The following is a 14,690-nucleotide window of genomic DNA, read 5'->3' as shown; positions in this document are numbered from 1 at the left end:
GTAACTTGTAACTTCCCTTTTTCTGGAGCCCCTGGGGCACAACTAAATGTGCTGGGCCCCCGGACAGAGACCACAGATTCCTTCATTGTCATACTAACTGTCCCTGCACCCACCTAAGCCTGTGTCCATCATTTTACTTTTTGTCCAATCCCAGGGGTCCCCACCCATGCCCCCCTCGACCTGCTTTGCTTTATCCCACCTCCCTAATCTGTCACCAATGAGTTTCCTGTAATCCACCTATGTCCCTCCTCGTGCTGACCTGAGCATGTCAGGTCAGCATGTGGGTGGCCCCTTTTGTCCACATATCTATGTCCCCCTCTCTTTAATATACATATATATAGTCATTTGAAAACACTTTGGGTCGTTTTTCTCCCTCGGAAATAAATTCCCAGTGAGCACCTCGGTGCTCCTGAAAAAGCCAGTCCATCACCAATCAGACGGGCCCTGGAGCCATTTCCTCCCTGGGGTCTGAGGGGAACAGGTGGCTTGGACTCACAGGCACGCAGCACTGGGGTGCGCCCCGGCCTTCCCTCCTGGGGGGCCCTGTTTTACGGGGTGACCGGAGCGCGGGAGCTAAGCTCTGGGCGCACGGGAGGAGCTCGGTGGATGCTGATGTCCGCGGCCCCGGTCCTCCCGGCGCAGCCTCCGCTCCATCCCGCACGCGGCCGAGGGGGCGGAGGTCCCTGCGCCCCGGCCCGCGTCGCCCCCCAAGTCGCGCGTCCTGTCGCGACAGCAGAGGTGCATTGTGGGGCTTGTGGTGTGCAGCCGGTGGGTGGGTGGGCGCAGCGGCGCAGCGGGGCCATCTTCGGCGCCGGCCCGGCCTGTGCAGCGCCCCGCGCCCCGCGCCCCGCGCCCCGCGCCCCGCGCCCCGCGCCCCGCGCCCCGCGCCCCGCGCCCCGCGCCCCGCGCCCCGCGCCCCGCCCGATGGCGCCGCGGCCGCTGAGCCCCCTGGTGCTGGCGCTGGGCGGCGCGGCGGCCCTGCTGGGCTCGGCGCTCTTCCTGCTCTGGAAGGCCTACCGGGGGCGGCGCGCGGGCGGCGAGGGCTGGTGGGGCCTCCTCGACTGGGACGAGTGGGAGGTGAGTGCGGGGGCCGCCTCCCGCAGGCTCCGGCGGCAGCCGGGCCGTGCAGACCTGGGGGCCGGGGTGGGGGGGTGGGGGCTCTGGGCTGGGGGGCCCCTGGGCTTTGGGGGCGGCCTCCCCGCTGGCGGAGAGTGGGGGCCCCGCCGCGTGCAGCCCGTGCCGCCCGACGCCTGCGCAGAGCGCGCGGCCCGGGGATGTCGGGAGGCGCTGCGGGTCCCCGGACTCGGTCCCATCGACCTGGGACGGGGCCACCAGGGGCCGGGGGGGGGGGGGGGGGGTTCGGGATTCCTGCAGCCTGACTGTGCCCGCAGTCTGAGGACGAGGAGGACGAGGAGGACGAGGGGGACGAGGGGGACGAGGAGCCGGCGCTGGAGGAGCTGGAGGAGCTGGAGGAGCTGGAGCAGCGCGAGGTGCTGGTGCTGGGGCTGGACGGCGCCGGGAAGAGCACGTTCCTGCGGGTGCTGTCCGGGAAGAGGCCGCTGCAGGGCCACGTCCCCACCTGGGGCTTCAACTCCGTGCGGCTGCCCACCAGGAACTTCCAGGTGGACCTGCTGGAGAGTGAGCAGACCCCCCCTCCCACCACCACCACCACCACCACACACACACACACACACACACACACACACACACACACACACACGCTGCCTCCCCAGCACCTGATGGCACCCAGGCCGGGCCCTCTGCCTGGGGGTGGCTCCTAAATGCACACCTAAGCAGATCGCACCCCTGTAGGAAAGTCTTCCCGCGGGTCCGGGGCGCAGGGTGCAAAAGCGGCCTCCTGACACGGGGGCCCTTCATGAACAGGCAGCGCCAGCTTGGTCCTCCTGCCTGCGCCTCCCTCCAGCCGCAGCCCCTGTGCCTGACACGGTGCTAGCGGCTAGCTCTCTGTGTGCCAGTCATCCCCAGGCCCGTGCGCAGGGATGCTTCCCGGGAAAGGCGTCCTTAGGGGATCTTATCCTCGTGCGAGCACCATGGAGTTCACTTAGACACCTAGGACCGTGGTCGGCAAACCGTGGCTCGTGAGCCACAGGCGGCTCTTTGGTCCCCTGAGTGTGGCTCTTCCACAAAACACCGCGGCCTGGGCGAGTCTATGTTGAAGAAGTGGCGTGAGAAGAAGTTTTAAGTTTAAAAAATGTGGCTCTCCGAAGAAATGTCCATCGTTGTGCTGTGGATGTTTGGCTCTGTGGACGGATGAGTTTGCCGACCGCTGGGCTGGGTGGTGCAGACTGCTGCACAAGCCCGGACAGCATGGGGCTGTGCCGAGCACTGTAGGCAGTTGCAATGTGTTGTGCTCCGATGTCACCAGGCGATGGGAATTGTCCAGCCCCATTGGAATCTAACGGGACCACTGCCATACACGTGGTTCCGTATTGATCGGAATATGTGGTGCAGGACTGCACTTAATAAAATCCTCCCAGCAAGGCCGTGCAGCTGGAAAGAGTCAGTACCCTCACTGGGACATGGGGAAACTGAGGCCCAGCACTGTGGCTCTCGTTGCTAAGCACCATGCCCCACGGCTTGTTTCTGAAGGGTACTTGATGTTTTCTTTCTTGCTTCTGTCCTTGGCAAGCACCGTTCGCTCCGGCTGGAAAGCCATCTTCCCTCAAGGCTTACATCAAACATGATGTCCTGGGAAGCCTCCTCTGAGGCCCTTGCAGGTTGGGGGCTCTCCCTCGGGGCACCCCTGCTGCTGCAGTATTCACCCCATACCAGCCTCTGAGACACAGACAGGCCGGGAGAGCTTGTTGAGTGCTCAGAGAGGGTCTGAGCTGGCCCTGCCTCGGTGTTAGGCTTTTCGGGGTCTTGGGAGAGCAGTTCAGAGAGGGCAGCAGCCCTCAGCCACCTGTGCTCAGCCGCAGACTCCATGGAGGGGCAGGCAGACTGTCAGCCACAGGGCTCAGACCATAAAGCCTGGGGGGTTGGTTAAGTGCTAGGTAGCGGCTCAGACTCTGAGGGCCTGGCAGGGCCCAGTTCCTCTGATCCCAGGCACTTGCCTATTGGTCTGATCTGGCTACATCTTTCCTCCCTGATTGCAGCAAACATTGATACTCCCCTGGAACTGGGTCTTTTCAACAAGCTGTCCCCATCCCCCTCTTTTGTGCCAGGAGCACAGACAGCTCAAGTGGGGTTCTGCCCTTGTCAGGCGGAGATAGTGCCCAAGCTGTCCGCCAGCCCTGGGGGGAGGGGTTCGGTGTCTTCCTGTTACCCAAGGTCTGGCCAGTAACTGGCCTCCACAGGGCCTTTCAGCCTGGACTCAGCCGCAGGTCTCCATTGGAGACCTGGGCCTCTCGCCCCCCAGAACATGCCCTTCGCGTGGTCTCCTACGACGCCAGGCCTGGAACCCAGCTGAGGAGGGGTCTTTGATTTTCCCTCCCCCCACCGCTTATAGCCATTGAATTAGCTTAGTCCTGTCCGCTTTATTCTTGTCTGCCCGGATTCTGGTCTGTCCACTCCTCCCTCCTCCGCCACCGCCTGTCCTCTCAGTACAGCAGCCTCCTTGCTGGCCTTCCCGCTCTCCGCCTGTGCCCAGGGTAGCCAGTGGGGTCTTTAGATCGGGTCACTCTGAGAACCCGTCAGGGCCCCACAGCCCCCCCCCCCCGGCCTTCCAGGCCTGAGGCTCAGCCCCGGCCAGGGCCTGCTGTCCTGGCTTCCCTCTCCCTCCAGTGGTGCCTCAGGCACTGGCCACCTTCTCCCGAGTGCTCTTCCCTCTGCCTGGAATGTTCTCTCTGCCTCTTCATGGCTGCTTCCTCCTCATCAGCCCGGACTCAGCTCCATGCCATCTCCGTGGGGAGACTCCCAGACCTGCAATCCAGAGGCGCCCACAGCCACATTCACTTGTCCTGTTCTATTTCCTCCCTTTCTGAAATGCGCTCGTGTTCCTGCTGTCTGTCCCGAGTGCGGGGGAGCCCCATGAGAGCAGGCCCCTGCCGCCCCGCTCCCCGCACCCCGATCAGTGCTTGGCACCCGGTGAGCACTCAGTCAGTATTTGTTGAGTGCCTGCTGTGTGCCAGGCATTGTGCTGAGGGCTTCGGGGGTCTGAGCTGAAACAGAGAGAAACAGCTCTAACTTTCAGAGCTTAGAATCCACAAGGGTCAGAATTATAAGCAGAAACACCAGGCTGCAGGGGGACCAGTGGGGACTGTGCAGAGGGACAGAAGGAAAAGGAAGGCAGCCCACATTGGGGGCCTATCTGGGCGGCCACGTGGTAGGACTGACTATGGCATTTCTGGGGGAAGGAAGTGGGGTGACCAGATTGAACAAAAGGAGCTGAGTGGAGAATGGCTGTGCACAAGCAGGGCAGGGAGTCCCGGCTTCCGACCGCAGCTGCCTACCCAGGAGGAAGCCAGGAATCGGCAGGAGGCGAGGCGGCCAGGAGAAAGCAGTAGCGAGTACCGTTTATTGAGCACCTACTACCCCCCAGCCCTCAGCACAGAGCAGTGCGTGTGTGCCTTTGAGGTTGGCCGTGAGGTAAGGTCAGCAGGGAGGAGACTAATGTCTGAAGGGAGCAACTTGTCCAGGAGACCCCGCGCTCAGGCAGAACTAAACCCGGGTCTGATTGGCTCTGGAGCCTGGTCTTTCCCTTGTTCCTGTGGGTGAAGCTGCGGGAAGCTGGGTCAGGGTGGGGATGGGCTGTCTGTAGAGCCAGGGCCTAGGGAGGCTCTGAGCTGGCCCCTGGCCTCTCTGCAGTCGGTGGCAGCCAGAACATGCGCTTCTACTGGAGGGAGTTTGTGAACGAGGTGGACGTGCTGGTGTTCATGGTGGACTCGGCGGACCGGCTGCGGCTGCCCTGGGCCCGGCAGGAGCTGCACAGGCTGCTGGACAGGGACCCCGACCTGCCCGTCGTCGTGGTGGCCAACAAGCAGGTGAGGCCCCGGGAGTCTGGCCCAGGTCAGACCTGATCCACACGTGGCAGGGCTGGGTGGGCGCCCTGGGGAGGGACCCAGGCCCATGACCAGACCCCGGCGGAGAACCTGTCCCCACTCTGCCCCTGCTCCTTCCTCGCCCCATAACCCTGTCCTTCTGCCTCCCCTTCTGCCTCCCTGTCATTGGTCATAGAGGAATGAGAAGTCATTATCAAGTATCCACTAGATGCCAGGTGTGGCTTTGAATGTTTTCATATTATGCTTCTGCTGACCCTCCATGGTATGAAATGCTGGTCCCATTTTACAGACAGGGTATCTGAGGCTCAGAGAGGTTCTGTTATCAACCCAAGGTGGTTCACAGTAAAAAAATAGTGAAAGTGGGATATCTGACTCCAAAACCTGCGCCTTTTCACTCCGCTGTGTCCTTGCGACTTCTGGCTCTGGTCAGAGGAGCTAAAGCCGGGGAGGGAGGGGAGGTGGACAGAATGAGTTTAATAACTGGCACCTGGCCGAAACCGGTTTGGCTCAGTGGATAGAGCGTCGGCCTGCGGACTGAAAGGTCCCGGGTTCGATTCCGGTCAGGGGCATGTGCCTTGGTTGCGGGCACATCTCCGGGAGGGGACGTGCAAGAGGCAGCTGATCGATGACTCTCTCTCATCGATGTTTCTAACTCTACCTCTCTCCCTTCCTCTCTGTAAAAAAATAAAAAATAAAAAATAACTGGCACCTGTGTGCGTGCTCACAGTGCACCTGGCACCTGGCACCCGTGACCTCACATCAGTCCCACAAAACCCCACACAGGCCTTGCTGCTGTCCCCGAGTGCCCCAAGTTCTAGGTGGTAAGTGGCAAAGCCAGGCCTGGACCTCAGCTCGCCCTCAGATGGCCTGTTGTTAACCGCTGCACTCCACCTCCTGGGTGCCAGAGGTAGGTGCCTTGGGCCCAGCATCCTCCTGCCTCAAGTGCCATTCTGAGCACCAGGTGACCTGCCACCGTACGGAGTCCTAAAGTATTTCCTGTGGCCTGTGCCCACGTCCCTCAGTGCCATGGGACCTTTCCAACCTGTTTGGGGAGAGGCTTGCGTCTTTGACCTCAGATTCCTCCTGCCTATTGGGAAATACGTGACATTTATAAACAGGTGACTATACGTCCTGGCCTGCCTGGGACAGTGCCCATTTATACCTGTTAGTCTAGTATAATTATTGATAGTAACTACTTGGAATCTCAGAAACACCCCAGTTTGGACAGTGAATTACATCATCACCCTACATACAAACTGTAATTTATAGCAATTTTGGACCTACCGGGGACAACACTGAAGGTCCCAGCATTCTGTGAATTGCTCCAAGAAGAATCATTTTCCTCTTAAGCCAAGCTTGAAATTAAAACATCCCCTCACCAGCAAGCACTGTGGTGCTTGCTGGTGGTTGACTCTCCGGAAGTGATCACTGTAAGATCTCTCCACTGCTGAGTCAGGACACAGCCGATTCCTGCAGGGTCCTCAGCGTGGGCATCACACCCACCCGAGTGTGAATGTGGCTCTGCCCGTTCTGTTCCCTTGGCCATGACTTCGCCTCTGAGCCAATGTCCTCAAAAGTTGGTTTAAACTGAGAATTGAACAAAACTCAGTACCCATCACAGTGCCTGGTGCATAGGAAGTGCCGCTCCTAACTACAGCGGTTGGTGATGAAGAGGTCAGCACAGGGAAGACAGGGAAGAGGAAGGGTTTGGACCAAAGGGCCACTCTGGGAGCGTGGGCCCCAGGCTCCCTGCGGTAGCTCGGCTTTGCTCCCGGACGAGGCTGGGTGTCGGGAAACTCGGTGGTGTTTCGCCAGGACCTGAGCGAGGCCATGAGCCTGGTGGAGCTGCAGCAGGAGCTGGGTCTGCAGGCCGTCTACCGCCGGCGGGAGGTCTTCTTCCTGGGGACCAGCATCGCCCCTGTGGGACCCCGATCCGAAGACCGCGGCACCGTGCACATCTGGAAACTGCTCCTGGAGCTTCTCTCCTAGGCTGGCCCCTGGGAGCCCCCGTTCTGCTGCTCCTGCCCCTCCATCACCGGCCTGGGCCGGGGGCAGCAGCTGGTGGCTGCACGTCCCTCCCTCCCTGCCCTCATCAGGGCCGAGAACGACGCAGAAGCCTTCCTGGTGAGGTGGCCCTGGGGCTGCAGTGAGGTGAGGCGGCGGGTGGGCTCAGTGCTCCCCTCCCTGCAGGGCCTGGTGGCTGAGGAAAGTGCTCAGTCAGGCTGTTCAGTCCTGGCGACTTCATGCCCTCCTCGCAGACAGGACCTAGGCAGGGCCCAGTGAACCCCCGCTCTGCCCACCCATCTGGTTTGTGGCCTTGACCAGTCTCTTCCCCTCTGGCCCCGGGGCCATCATTTTAAAAGGAAGGCGATTTCTCTGTGTGTGTGTGTGTGTTTGCAAACTGAGCAATGCATTTCCCAGCATCAGAGAAAAGTGCAAGGACAGACCTGGAGATCCTGGTAAGGGTCTGCAATCTTCCCGCTTCCCCAAGCTGAGGCCTAGCCCACCCCCCTCATGACTGCAGAGTGAGTGGTCACCCTAATCAGAAACACTGAATTTCCCCCCCATACCCGGAGACAGAAGCTGCTGCTATTGTGTTAACTGTGCCAGCACCAGGTTTCCATAGCGGGGAGACTGGAGTGCCATTCCTGAGGAGACTGAAGACTCCGCCAGAGCTAGGCCTTGATGCAGAACTGCATTGTGATTATTTATTTATATAAGGAACAGGCCAAAGATTTAGCCTCTGTCTCTAGGTGCTGTTATCAGAACCCCAGACGACTGCCATGGGAGTCTGGATCTTTGAGGAAAATGCTAGAATCATTAATGGCGTGATAAGCTAGGCAGGTCAAGGAGCCAAAGCTGTAGCTCCCCCTGCCCTTTGACTGTAATGATACCAGGACGCTGATCCACATGAACTGTACCTCCATCAATGCCAGGTCCCTTCTGTGCGGATAACAGAAGACTCTGGGAAAGGAAATTTCAATCGTGTAAATCCAGGTAAAGAAATGGGACGTGGGGCCCAGCCAGCAGGGTGGCCTGGGGCACATCGCTCAGCCCTCCCTGGCCCGGGCAGTGTTGGCCAGAATTCCTGGTGTTCTCTCCAGTTCGTACCAGGATTCTCTTTCCAGCGACCGGCCAGTCAGGACCATTTTGTCTGCACACTTCTCTTTCATGCAGGCCAGAGGAGCCTTCTGTCTGTCAGGGTCACTGACCAACCAGTGGCCACAAATGGGCTATTTTTATCAATTCTGTTTGCTTTTCCATCGAGAACAGGTTCCGTGCCTTCCTTCCATTTGTTTACTTTGTGCTCAATCTTCAGCCGGCGCGAGAAGGGGGGGGGGGGGCGCAGAGCGAAGAGGACCTCACTTTGGGTTAATTTTCCGAATTAGGAAGTCTTGTTTGCTTTTATTTTAAACAATTAAGGAACGGCTTGGACTGCAGAGTAGCCTTTGAAACTTCTCTGACTTCTCACTTCTGTGTTCTGCAAACCCCACCCGGACCCCAGTGCTCGGAAGTTACCTTTGGAACCAGTGCTGGCGAGGGACCCTTTTCTCCCCCCCGAGCTCTGCCTGTGGCCTGTGAGTATGTCCCTCCCTGTGTACAATCTTTAAAGTCCCAGTAGGGAGAGGTGAACTCGAATAGAGTTCAGCTACATGCACATGAGGTACTTCTAAAGACCGCTTAGAACGAAAGATCCAGTGCTGCCAGAAGTCACACTGCTGAGGGCGCTGGAGGGCCAGCCCGCCACCACCCTGATGCTCACATGGAACACGGACGCTCGGTCTGCCTGTGCTGAGCCTCAGCAGGCCCGTGACGGACGCTGTGCTCCAGTGCGGGGCTGCTGGCCCGGGCTTGAAGCAGAGTGCCGCCGGGACCTGACTGAGCAAAGCAGAGCAGCAGGCTTCTTAGGAGCAGCTAGCTGCCTGGCCGGGTGACTGACTCGGGAGCCAAGTAAGTGCTTTGGGGAACCAGGCGTTACCTGGAGATTCATCGCAGCGAGGCTCCTGAGCGGCACTTCCCACCGCTGCCCTGACTCCAGCTCCTGGCCTGTCTACGCGTGGGAACAGGTAGGAGGTGTCCGGGCCAACCTGGCCCAGAGCTGGCACGTGGATAGTCCGGCCAAGAGGGCTCTTAGGCTGCCGGGACCACCACGTTGGACTGACTGCCCATCCCAAGAAGCCTCTCGCACCTCTCGGTGCCCACAGCTGCCCAGCGTGAGCTCGTGCTGATGGGCGGAGTCAGTCCTCACTGCGCCCCTCCGCCACCCTCTGCGGAAGTTCTGGTGAACATCTAACTGGCCTGCGTGCCTGAAGCATCGGGTTCTCTACGAAACCTTCCCACCTGCCTTTGGGAAACTTTGTTTGTATGTAGTTTAGTAGCAACTGCCAACATCTCGCACCAGCTGCTGACGCTCGCCTGTGGTGTGTCCTCACGCAGTGCCTGACCTGGAAGCGCTGCCTCGTGCGTGCTCTCTGCTCACATCCTTTCTAGCAGCTCTGAAAAGGGACCCTGACTTTTCCTCATCTGCCCCCAGGGCACGGGGCTCCAAGGGACAAGGGGAGGTTTGCCATCGAAGATCTGGAAGCAGAGGGCCTTGCTGCCTGCCTGTGCCTCGCACCCAGACCACAGGCCCAGGGCAGACAGCGGGTGGAGGGCTGGCGGTGTGTGAGGTACTCAATAAATGCCAAAAACGTGTGCTTTCACTGGAGTCCTGATTCTGACTGGTGGGTGCTAGTCTCCTCGGGGACAGCTGCAGAGGGTGGTTCCAGAACACCTGCTGCGATCATCTGTCCAGTCCCAGGCCCGGGCCCTGCAGCACACAGGGTGGGAGGTGAGGAGCACCAGCTTGGTCTCTGCCTTGTGGGGAGTATCCGAACCTCCCGCTCCTGGCTCTGGCCTGTCAGCCGGGGGTGGAAATGGGAGCAGGGATATCTGAGCCTCTCTGTGCCCAAGGACAGGAGGAGGCCGCTCCCCCGCACTTACAGGCAAGTCCCTGCACTCTGGAAGGGTCTAGGGGGCGTCAAGCAGATGAAAAGGCAGCTCTGACTGGTGTGATTGCTGACAGGAAGTCAGGCATGGGGGCTGGAGGATATTCCCACAGCCCGGGGGCAGGGGATAGTAGTAGGGGAGGCCGCCTAAAATTGGCACTTAACTGGTAAAGAAACAAAGTCAGGGGCCAGGCTAGTCTCGGCCTGAGTTTGGGATGCTGTGAAGGACTAGTTATGAGGTCCAATAACGAAGGCCCTGGAGCTCTGCCATAGACCAGCTCCAAAGGCCTAGTGCTGTGCCCGTGGCCAGTCACTGCTGGGTCTGTGGCCTGAAGGGGGTCAGGGCGCCGCCTCAGAGCCAAGGGGGAGGAGCAAGCGGAAGCCCAGGCCGAGCCGTTGGGAAGACGCCTTCAATCCCCCACCCCTGATGCCCATCAAGCCCGCTTCCTTACATGTAAGATGAAGATAAAACCACACACCTCATGGTTTCATGTGAGATAATCTACGTAAAAATGAGCAGCAAGAAGAGACATTTAGGTGCTTGTAGAAGCCACAGGAACAGGAATTTTCCTGTTATTCACGGCCCGCAGACGGACAAAACGCCAGTGCCCACCCATACCTGACTGGGACCCCACTATGGAGCGGTCACCCCCTCATGCCGCCCACACCAGGCAGGCCTGGCCCCGAGAACAGGGTTTGGCCGGTCTCTAGCCACACACCCCTCCTTGCCTTAGGCCCCAGTTCCAGCTTCTCGGGTCCAGGAGGAGGCGCCAGCCTGGGGCAGGCACAAACCAGTCACTCCACCTCCATGGCATTCTTCGGCAAAGAATGAACGAAGGCTTCCCACTCGGCTGGGTAAAAGCGCTTATAGACGTTGATCTTATTCCGGATCTGCTTCGGGGTGTCTTGGTAGTAATTCTTCTCGTCCCGGGCCATAGCCTACGAAGGGAGAAGGGCCGCTTGAGGGAGGGACAGGCAAAGGCTCAATCCTAGCTCCACGGAGGGGGGCCGCCACTTCCTGGCCCGGAGGCTCAGCTTCTTCACCTCAAAAGCCACGGTGTACGTGGGGAAACGGAGGCAGAAGCCACAGGGCTAGCTGAGCAGCTCATGCTCCACCCACAGCCGACCCCACGAGGCATTTGGGAGGGGGGGAGGTCAGTGTAGACCGATCTTTCCATTTTTAACAGCAAGTAGTAAAAACCTCCCAAAACTAAAACAGCAAGTAGTTCAAGTTCTTTGTAAGTACCATGCAAGCACGCCAACCTGTGTGGGCCAGCCCGCCAGGCTGCCTCAGCTATTAGCACTGCCAGGAGGGCCCACCGCCAGTCTCTTCCCTGTTTCCACGCAGGAAAAGGCCCCAAGCAGGCACAGATCACAAACAGTCTGCGCGCTCACCTTGTAGTCCTCCCCGTGGCTCTCCACCATGTAGCGGACGTAGTCTATGAGGTCCCGGGACAGCGTGTTTCCCTTCTTCTCCGGGAGGCTGGCTTCTGCCTCCAGGTCTGGGGGAGAAGCCAGGAGACGGAATGAGGTGCTGCTCCCTGCCACCCCTCCGCCCAATCCCAAGCCCCAAGAGCTGCTCCGCCAGCCCCATGACGGGCTTGGCCTCCCTCCCCATATTTGGCCTGGAACCTCCCTCTTCAGCCCCTTGGGGCCCAGGCTCTGCCTGTGACACAATCACTTATCAGGGGCAACTCCCTGAAAGACAAGTCATCGCTCCGGGCCTCAGGTGGGCAAAAGGCAGGCAGCAAACTTACAGCTTCACTGAGTGCCAGGTCCTGGGACAGGTGGAGGTCCGTGGGCCAGGGCTCCCTGCCAGCGGCACAACAGCCCCTTTTCTTAACGAGCTATAGCAGGTCCCGACAAATGAGAACTAGGGTCCAGGCTGGGCCCAGGCACTCTGTCCACTGGAGGAAAACGCCAAGCTGTGGAGCCAATAATGGCTTTGCTTGTAACATAGCTAGGCAAACACTCCCTATTTCTCATCTCTAAAGGGAGGAAAATATAAATAGCTCACTGAAATGAGGTGGTCAAGTCTTACCCAGATTTAAGTGCTAAAACTGCTTATAGTAAAAAATTTTACTATAATCACACAATTTTACATATGCAATCCAATGCAGTACTTACGAGAATCAGTGAGATATACTGGATAGTACCTCAAGCAATTCTGTATCAAATGTCTGGCCATTCAAATCCTACATTCAAAGCTATTAAAAACCTCAGACAGGTGAGCCCTGGCCAGTGTGGCTCAGTGGTTGAAGGTTCGATTCCTGGTCAAGAGCATGTCTCAGGGTTGCGGGTTCGCTCCTGGCCCCAGTCGGTGTGCATGCAGGAAGCAATCAGTCAGTATGTCTCTCTCACATTGATGTTTCCCTCTCTCTTCTCCCTCTCCCCCTGCCCATCTTAAATGAAAAAATATCCTCAGGTGAGGATTAACAAAAAATCCCAAAAAAAACCTCAGACAAGTAATAGGAAGGGTGGGTAGAGCATTCCAGAGGATTCTGTCTTCCCTGCAGAATTTACTGTGTTTTAAATATTCAGTTTCTGTGACCTTTATGAACATGAAATTGATTGGTCATTGGGAAGATTAAATAAGATGGTGAAATCTCTAAAAATCTGTTCATCCTTAAATTCAGGAGAAGCTGCACTATGTGCCTGAGACCTAATGGGATTCTCTTCTGACCTCTCAGGCACCTGGCTCATCCTCCCTGAACATTTCCGCCCTCACTTCACACACCTGAGTTTAGCCAGCAGACCACACGCCCCAGCGGGAGACACAGCCCTAACTGTGTGAGCCCTGGGCCAGCTCCCTTCTTCCCTCTGACCCTGCTTTCTCCTCCTGCCTTCTCCAGACCTGACCAGGCTGGATGGTAACCCAGAGGAATGAGGCCAGCACCCACCGCTCAGCACATAGGGCTTCCGGATGAGCTCCTGACGTCTCTCGCCTACGTCCACCTCCATGGCCTTGACCTGCAGAGAACAGAGCCAGGGAGACCAGTAGATGAAGGAAGGATCCTGGATGAGAGAAACTTCCAGAGGCTCCTGCCCACCCCAATGCCACGGCATGGCCCGTAAGAACCGCTGCACAAGGTTAGGCAGGAATAGACGAAAACGAGAACCAATGCCCTGGAGGTTTCATGATCCTCCCGAGACCCAAGCAAGCAATTCATCTTTCTGCGCCTGTGAAATGGGCACAGGGACCCTGTCTGCCTCGCTTTGTGGGATGACGGTCCAGTGGAATGTCACAGTGACGGAGATGTCAGATCTCTCTGGCGAGGAGCCACCGACCGTGCTTGGCTTCAGCACCAGTTTCCTCTGGCATGAAGGGGTACAAAGAAACCTGCCAAAGGCGTCGGGACCAATTCAATCAGTAAACCCACTTACTAGGTTAACTACTTATTGCATTTTGTTAGGGGAAAGAGATAAATATATAATACTCCACCAAGTGCTATAAATTAAAGCAGGGCAGACGTTAGTGAGTGGGGGTTGGGGGGGAGTGCTATTTTTTTAAAGGGCTGGCCCAGAAAATCCTTACTTGGAAGAAATGGGTCCTAGGAGATGCCTCAGACCAAGGATAGTTTTGGATGTCTCGGGGGAGGTTGTAAGGAAAGTAGGGGCAGAAAAAGATAAATTCTGGAGCATACTATGGAGATGCCAAAGGACACAAGTTAATTTCAGAAGATAAACAGTAAGTGGCGAAGCTCCAACCCAGGCCCGGTGTGTGCTGGGGAGCTGGGGAGGGAGGGAGAGGCAGGGAAAGGAGCCTCGGCCATCGGGGAAGGCGGCCGAGTCGGCTGCGGGGGTGGCAAACCGGGAAGGACGCGGGGGAGGCGCCGGGCGGGCGTTCGGAACCCGGCTCGCTGCGGCGGGGCGCCGGGCAGTACCTTTCTCTTGCGCAGGGGCACCGCCTTGTTGGGGTCCATAGCCAGCCCCATCTCGGCCAGGTTCTGCCGCACGGACTTGGCGTGGTCCCAGGCATGTCGGATGTGGGAGCTGCGGGGAGAGAGGGAGAGCGTGAAACTGTCACCGCGCCGGCCGCGCCCGCCGGGCCCGCGGCCTCCCGAACCCCCGGCCCCTCACCACTCGATCCGCGGGGCGGCCTTCCGCCGAGCGGTCCGGTTCAAACGCTTCCGGTTAACACTGTAACCGAACTTCTGCCTCCGGGTCTTCCCCTTGGCCTTGGGCATCGCGCCGACCACCGCTCAGGCGGTTCAGACTCGGCGCCTCTCGCTCCCAGAACCTCGTGCAGCGGTGCGGGGGCTCCTTCCGGAGTCTGCGCGCAGGGTTTCTGGGAAATGTAGTCCTTCCCGGAGCAGTACGGCGCTCTTACTACAACTCCCAGAATGCAACGAGAAATTGCGCCTGCGTACAATGCTCAGCAAATTCCTCCCCCCGCCCCTTTCATGACCAGGAGGCGGGGCTTAAGGTCCAGTTTTCTCTTCGCGCTGTTGCCTGGGACACCGCGTCTCCTGGCCACGTGACTCCCGAGGCATCCTTGGAACCTGCGCAGCGCCCACTAGCACCTTTGCAGCTAATTCTCCAGTCTGCACCGTTCTTTCCTCGGTGCCACAAAGCTGGCTCCTCCCTCCTGGCAGGCGGTGCTTGACCTCGTATGACCCCCTCCCTCTGGGCCCCATCCCTTGCCCAGGTACAGAGTAAAGGGGAGCTGGACCCTGCTGGTGTCCAGTCTTTAAGGCCAGCGCGGCCTGGCCACCCTCTGAGTCTAGGAGGAAAGACACGC

At 58.8% G+C, this 14,690-nt stretch overlaps 3 protein-coding genes across 3 annotated transcripts in view; 1 reads left to right on the top strand and 2 right to left on the bottom strand.

The window, feature by feature from the left end:
* The window catches only part of KIAA1191 (KIAA1191 ortholog), a 28,987-nt gene extending 17,015 nt beyond the window's left edge, over positions 1 to 11,972 (bottom strand). Inside the window, exon 1 of the mRNA XM_036424662.2 lies at positions 11,967 to 11,972. The gene's annotated coding sequence lies outside the window, so the exon portion shown is untranslated. The remainder of the gene's footprint in view (positions 1 to 11,966) is intronic.
* ARL10 (ADP ribosylation factor like GTPase 10) lies at positions 756 to 9,136 on the top strand. The gene is made up of 6 exons (XM_045576869.1): positions 756 to 823; positions 899 to 1,077; positions 1,234 to 1,236; positions 1,422 to 1,638; positions 4,768 to 4,943; positions 6,777 to 9,136. The coding sequence occupies exons 2-6, from the start codon at positions 925 to 927 to the stop codon at positions 6,948 to 6,950; spliced, it is 723 nt and encodes a 240-aa protein (XP_045432825.1). The 5' UTR covers positions 756 to 823; positions 899 to 924; the 3' UTR covers positions 6,951 to 9,136.
* NOP16 (NOP16 nucleolar protein) lies at positions 10,432 to 14,236 on the bottom strand. Its single transcript, XM_036424668.2, has 5 exons — positions 14,030 to 14,236; positions 13,834 to 13,942; positions 12,850 to 12,919; positions 11,345 to 11,451; positions 10,432 to 10,888 (listed from the first exon to the last, which is right to left on the bottom strand). Exons 1-5 carry the CDS (start codon positions 14,134 to 14,136, stop codon positions 10,745 to 10,747), a joined length of 537 nt encoding a protein of 178 aa, XP_036280561.1. The 5' UTR covers positions 14,137 to 14,236; the 3' UTR covers positions 10,432 to 10,744.
* Positions 14,237 to 14,690: the final 454 nt, after the last annotated feature.

This window comes from Pipistrellus kuhlii, unplaced genomic scaffold (genome assembly GCF_014108245.1).
Source record: "Pipistrellus kuhlii isolate mPipKuh1 unplaced genomic scaffold, mPipKuh1.p scaffold_m20_p_8, whole genome shotgun sequence".
NCBI lineage: Eukaryota > Metazoa > Chordata > Mammalia > Chiroptera > Vespertilionidae > Pipistrellus > Pipistrellus kuhlii.
The sequence above is the reverse complement of the archived record's forward strand: the minus strand, read 5'-3'. Positions and strand labels throughout refer to the sequence as shown.

Coding starts and splice junctions, on each gene's coding strand:
- ARL10 (XM_045576869.1), top strand. CDS start 925: ATGGCGCCGCGGCCGCTGAGCCCCCTGGTGCTGGCGCTGGGCGGCGCG. Junction 1,639..4,767: donor CCAGGTGGACCTGCTGGAGA/GTGAGCAGACCC, acceptor GCCTCTCTGCAG/TCGGTGGCAGCCAGAACATG. Junction 4,944..6,776: donor TCGTGGTGGCCAACAAGCAG/GTGAGGCCCCGG, acceptor GTGTTTCGCCAG/GACCTGAGCGAGGCCATGAG.
- NOP16 (XM_036424668.2), bottom strand. CDS start 14,136: ATGCCCAAGGCCAAGGGGAAGACCCGGAGGCAGAAGTTCGGTTACAGT. Junction 13,943..14,029: donor GCCGCCCCGCGGATCGAGTG/GTGAGGGGCCGG, acceptor CTCTCCCCGCAG/CTCCCACATCCGACATGCCT. Junction 11,452..12,849: donor GAAGCCCTATGTGCTGAGCG/GTGGGTGCTGGC, acceptor CTTCTCCCCCAG/ACCTGGAGGCAGAAGCCAGC.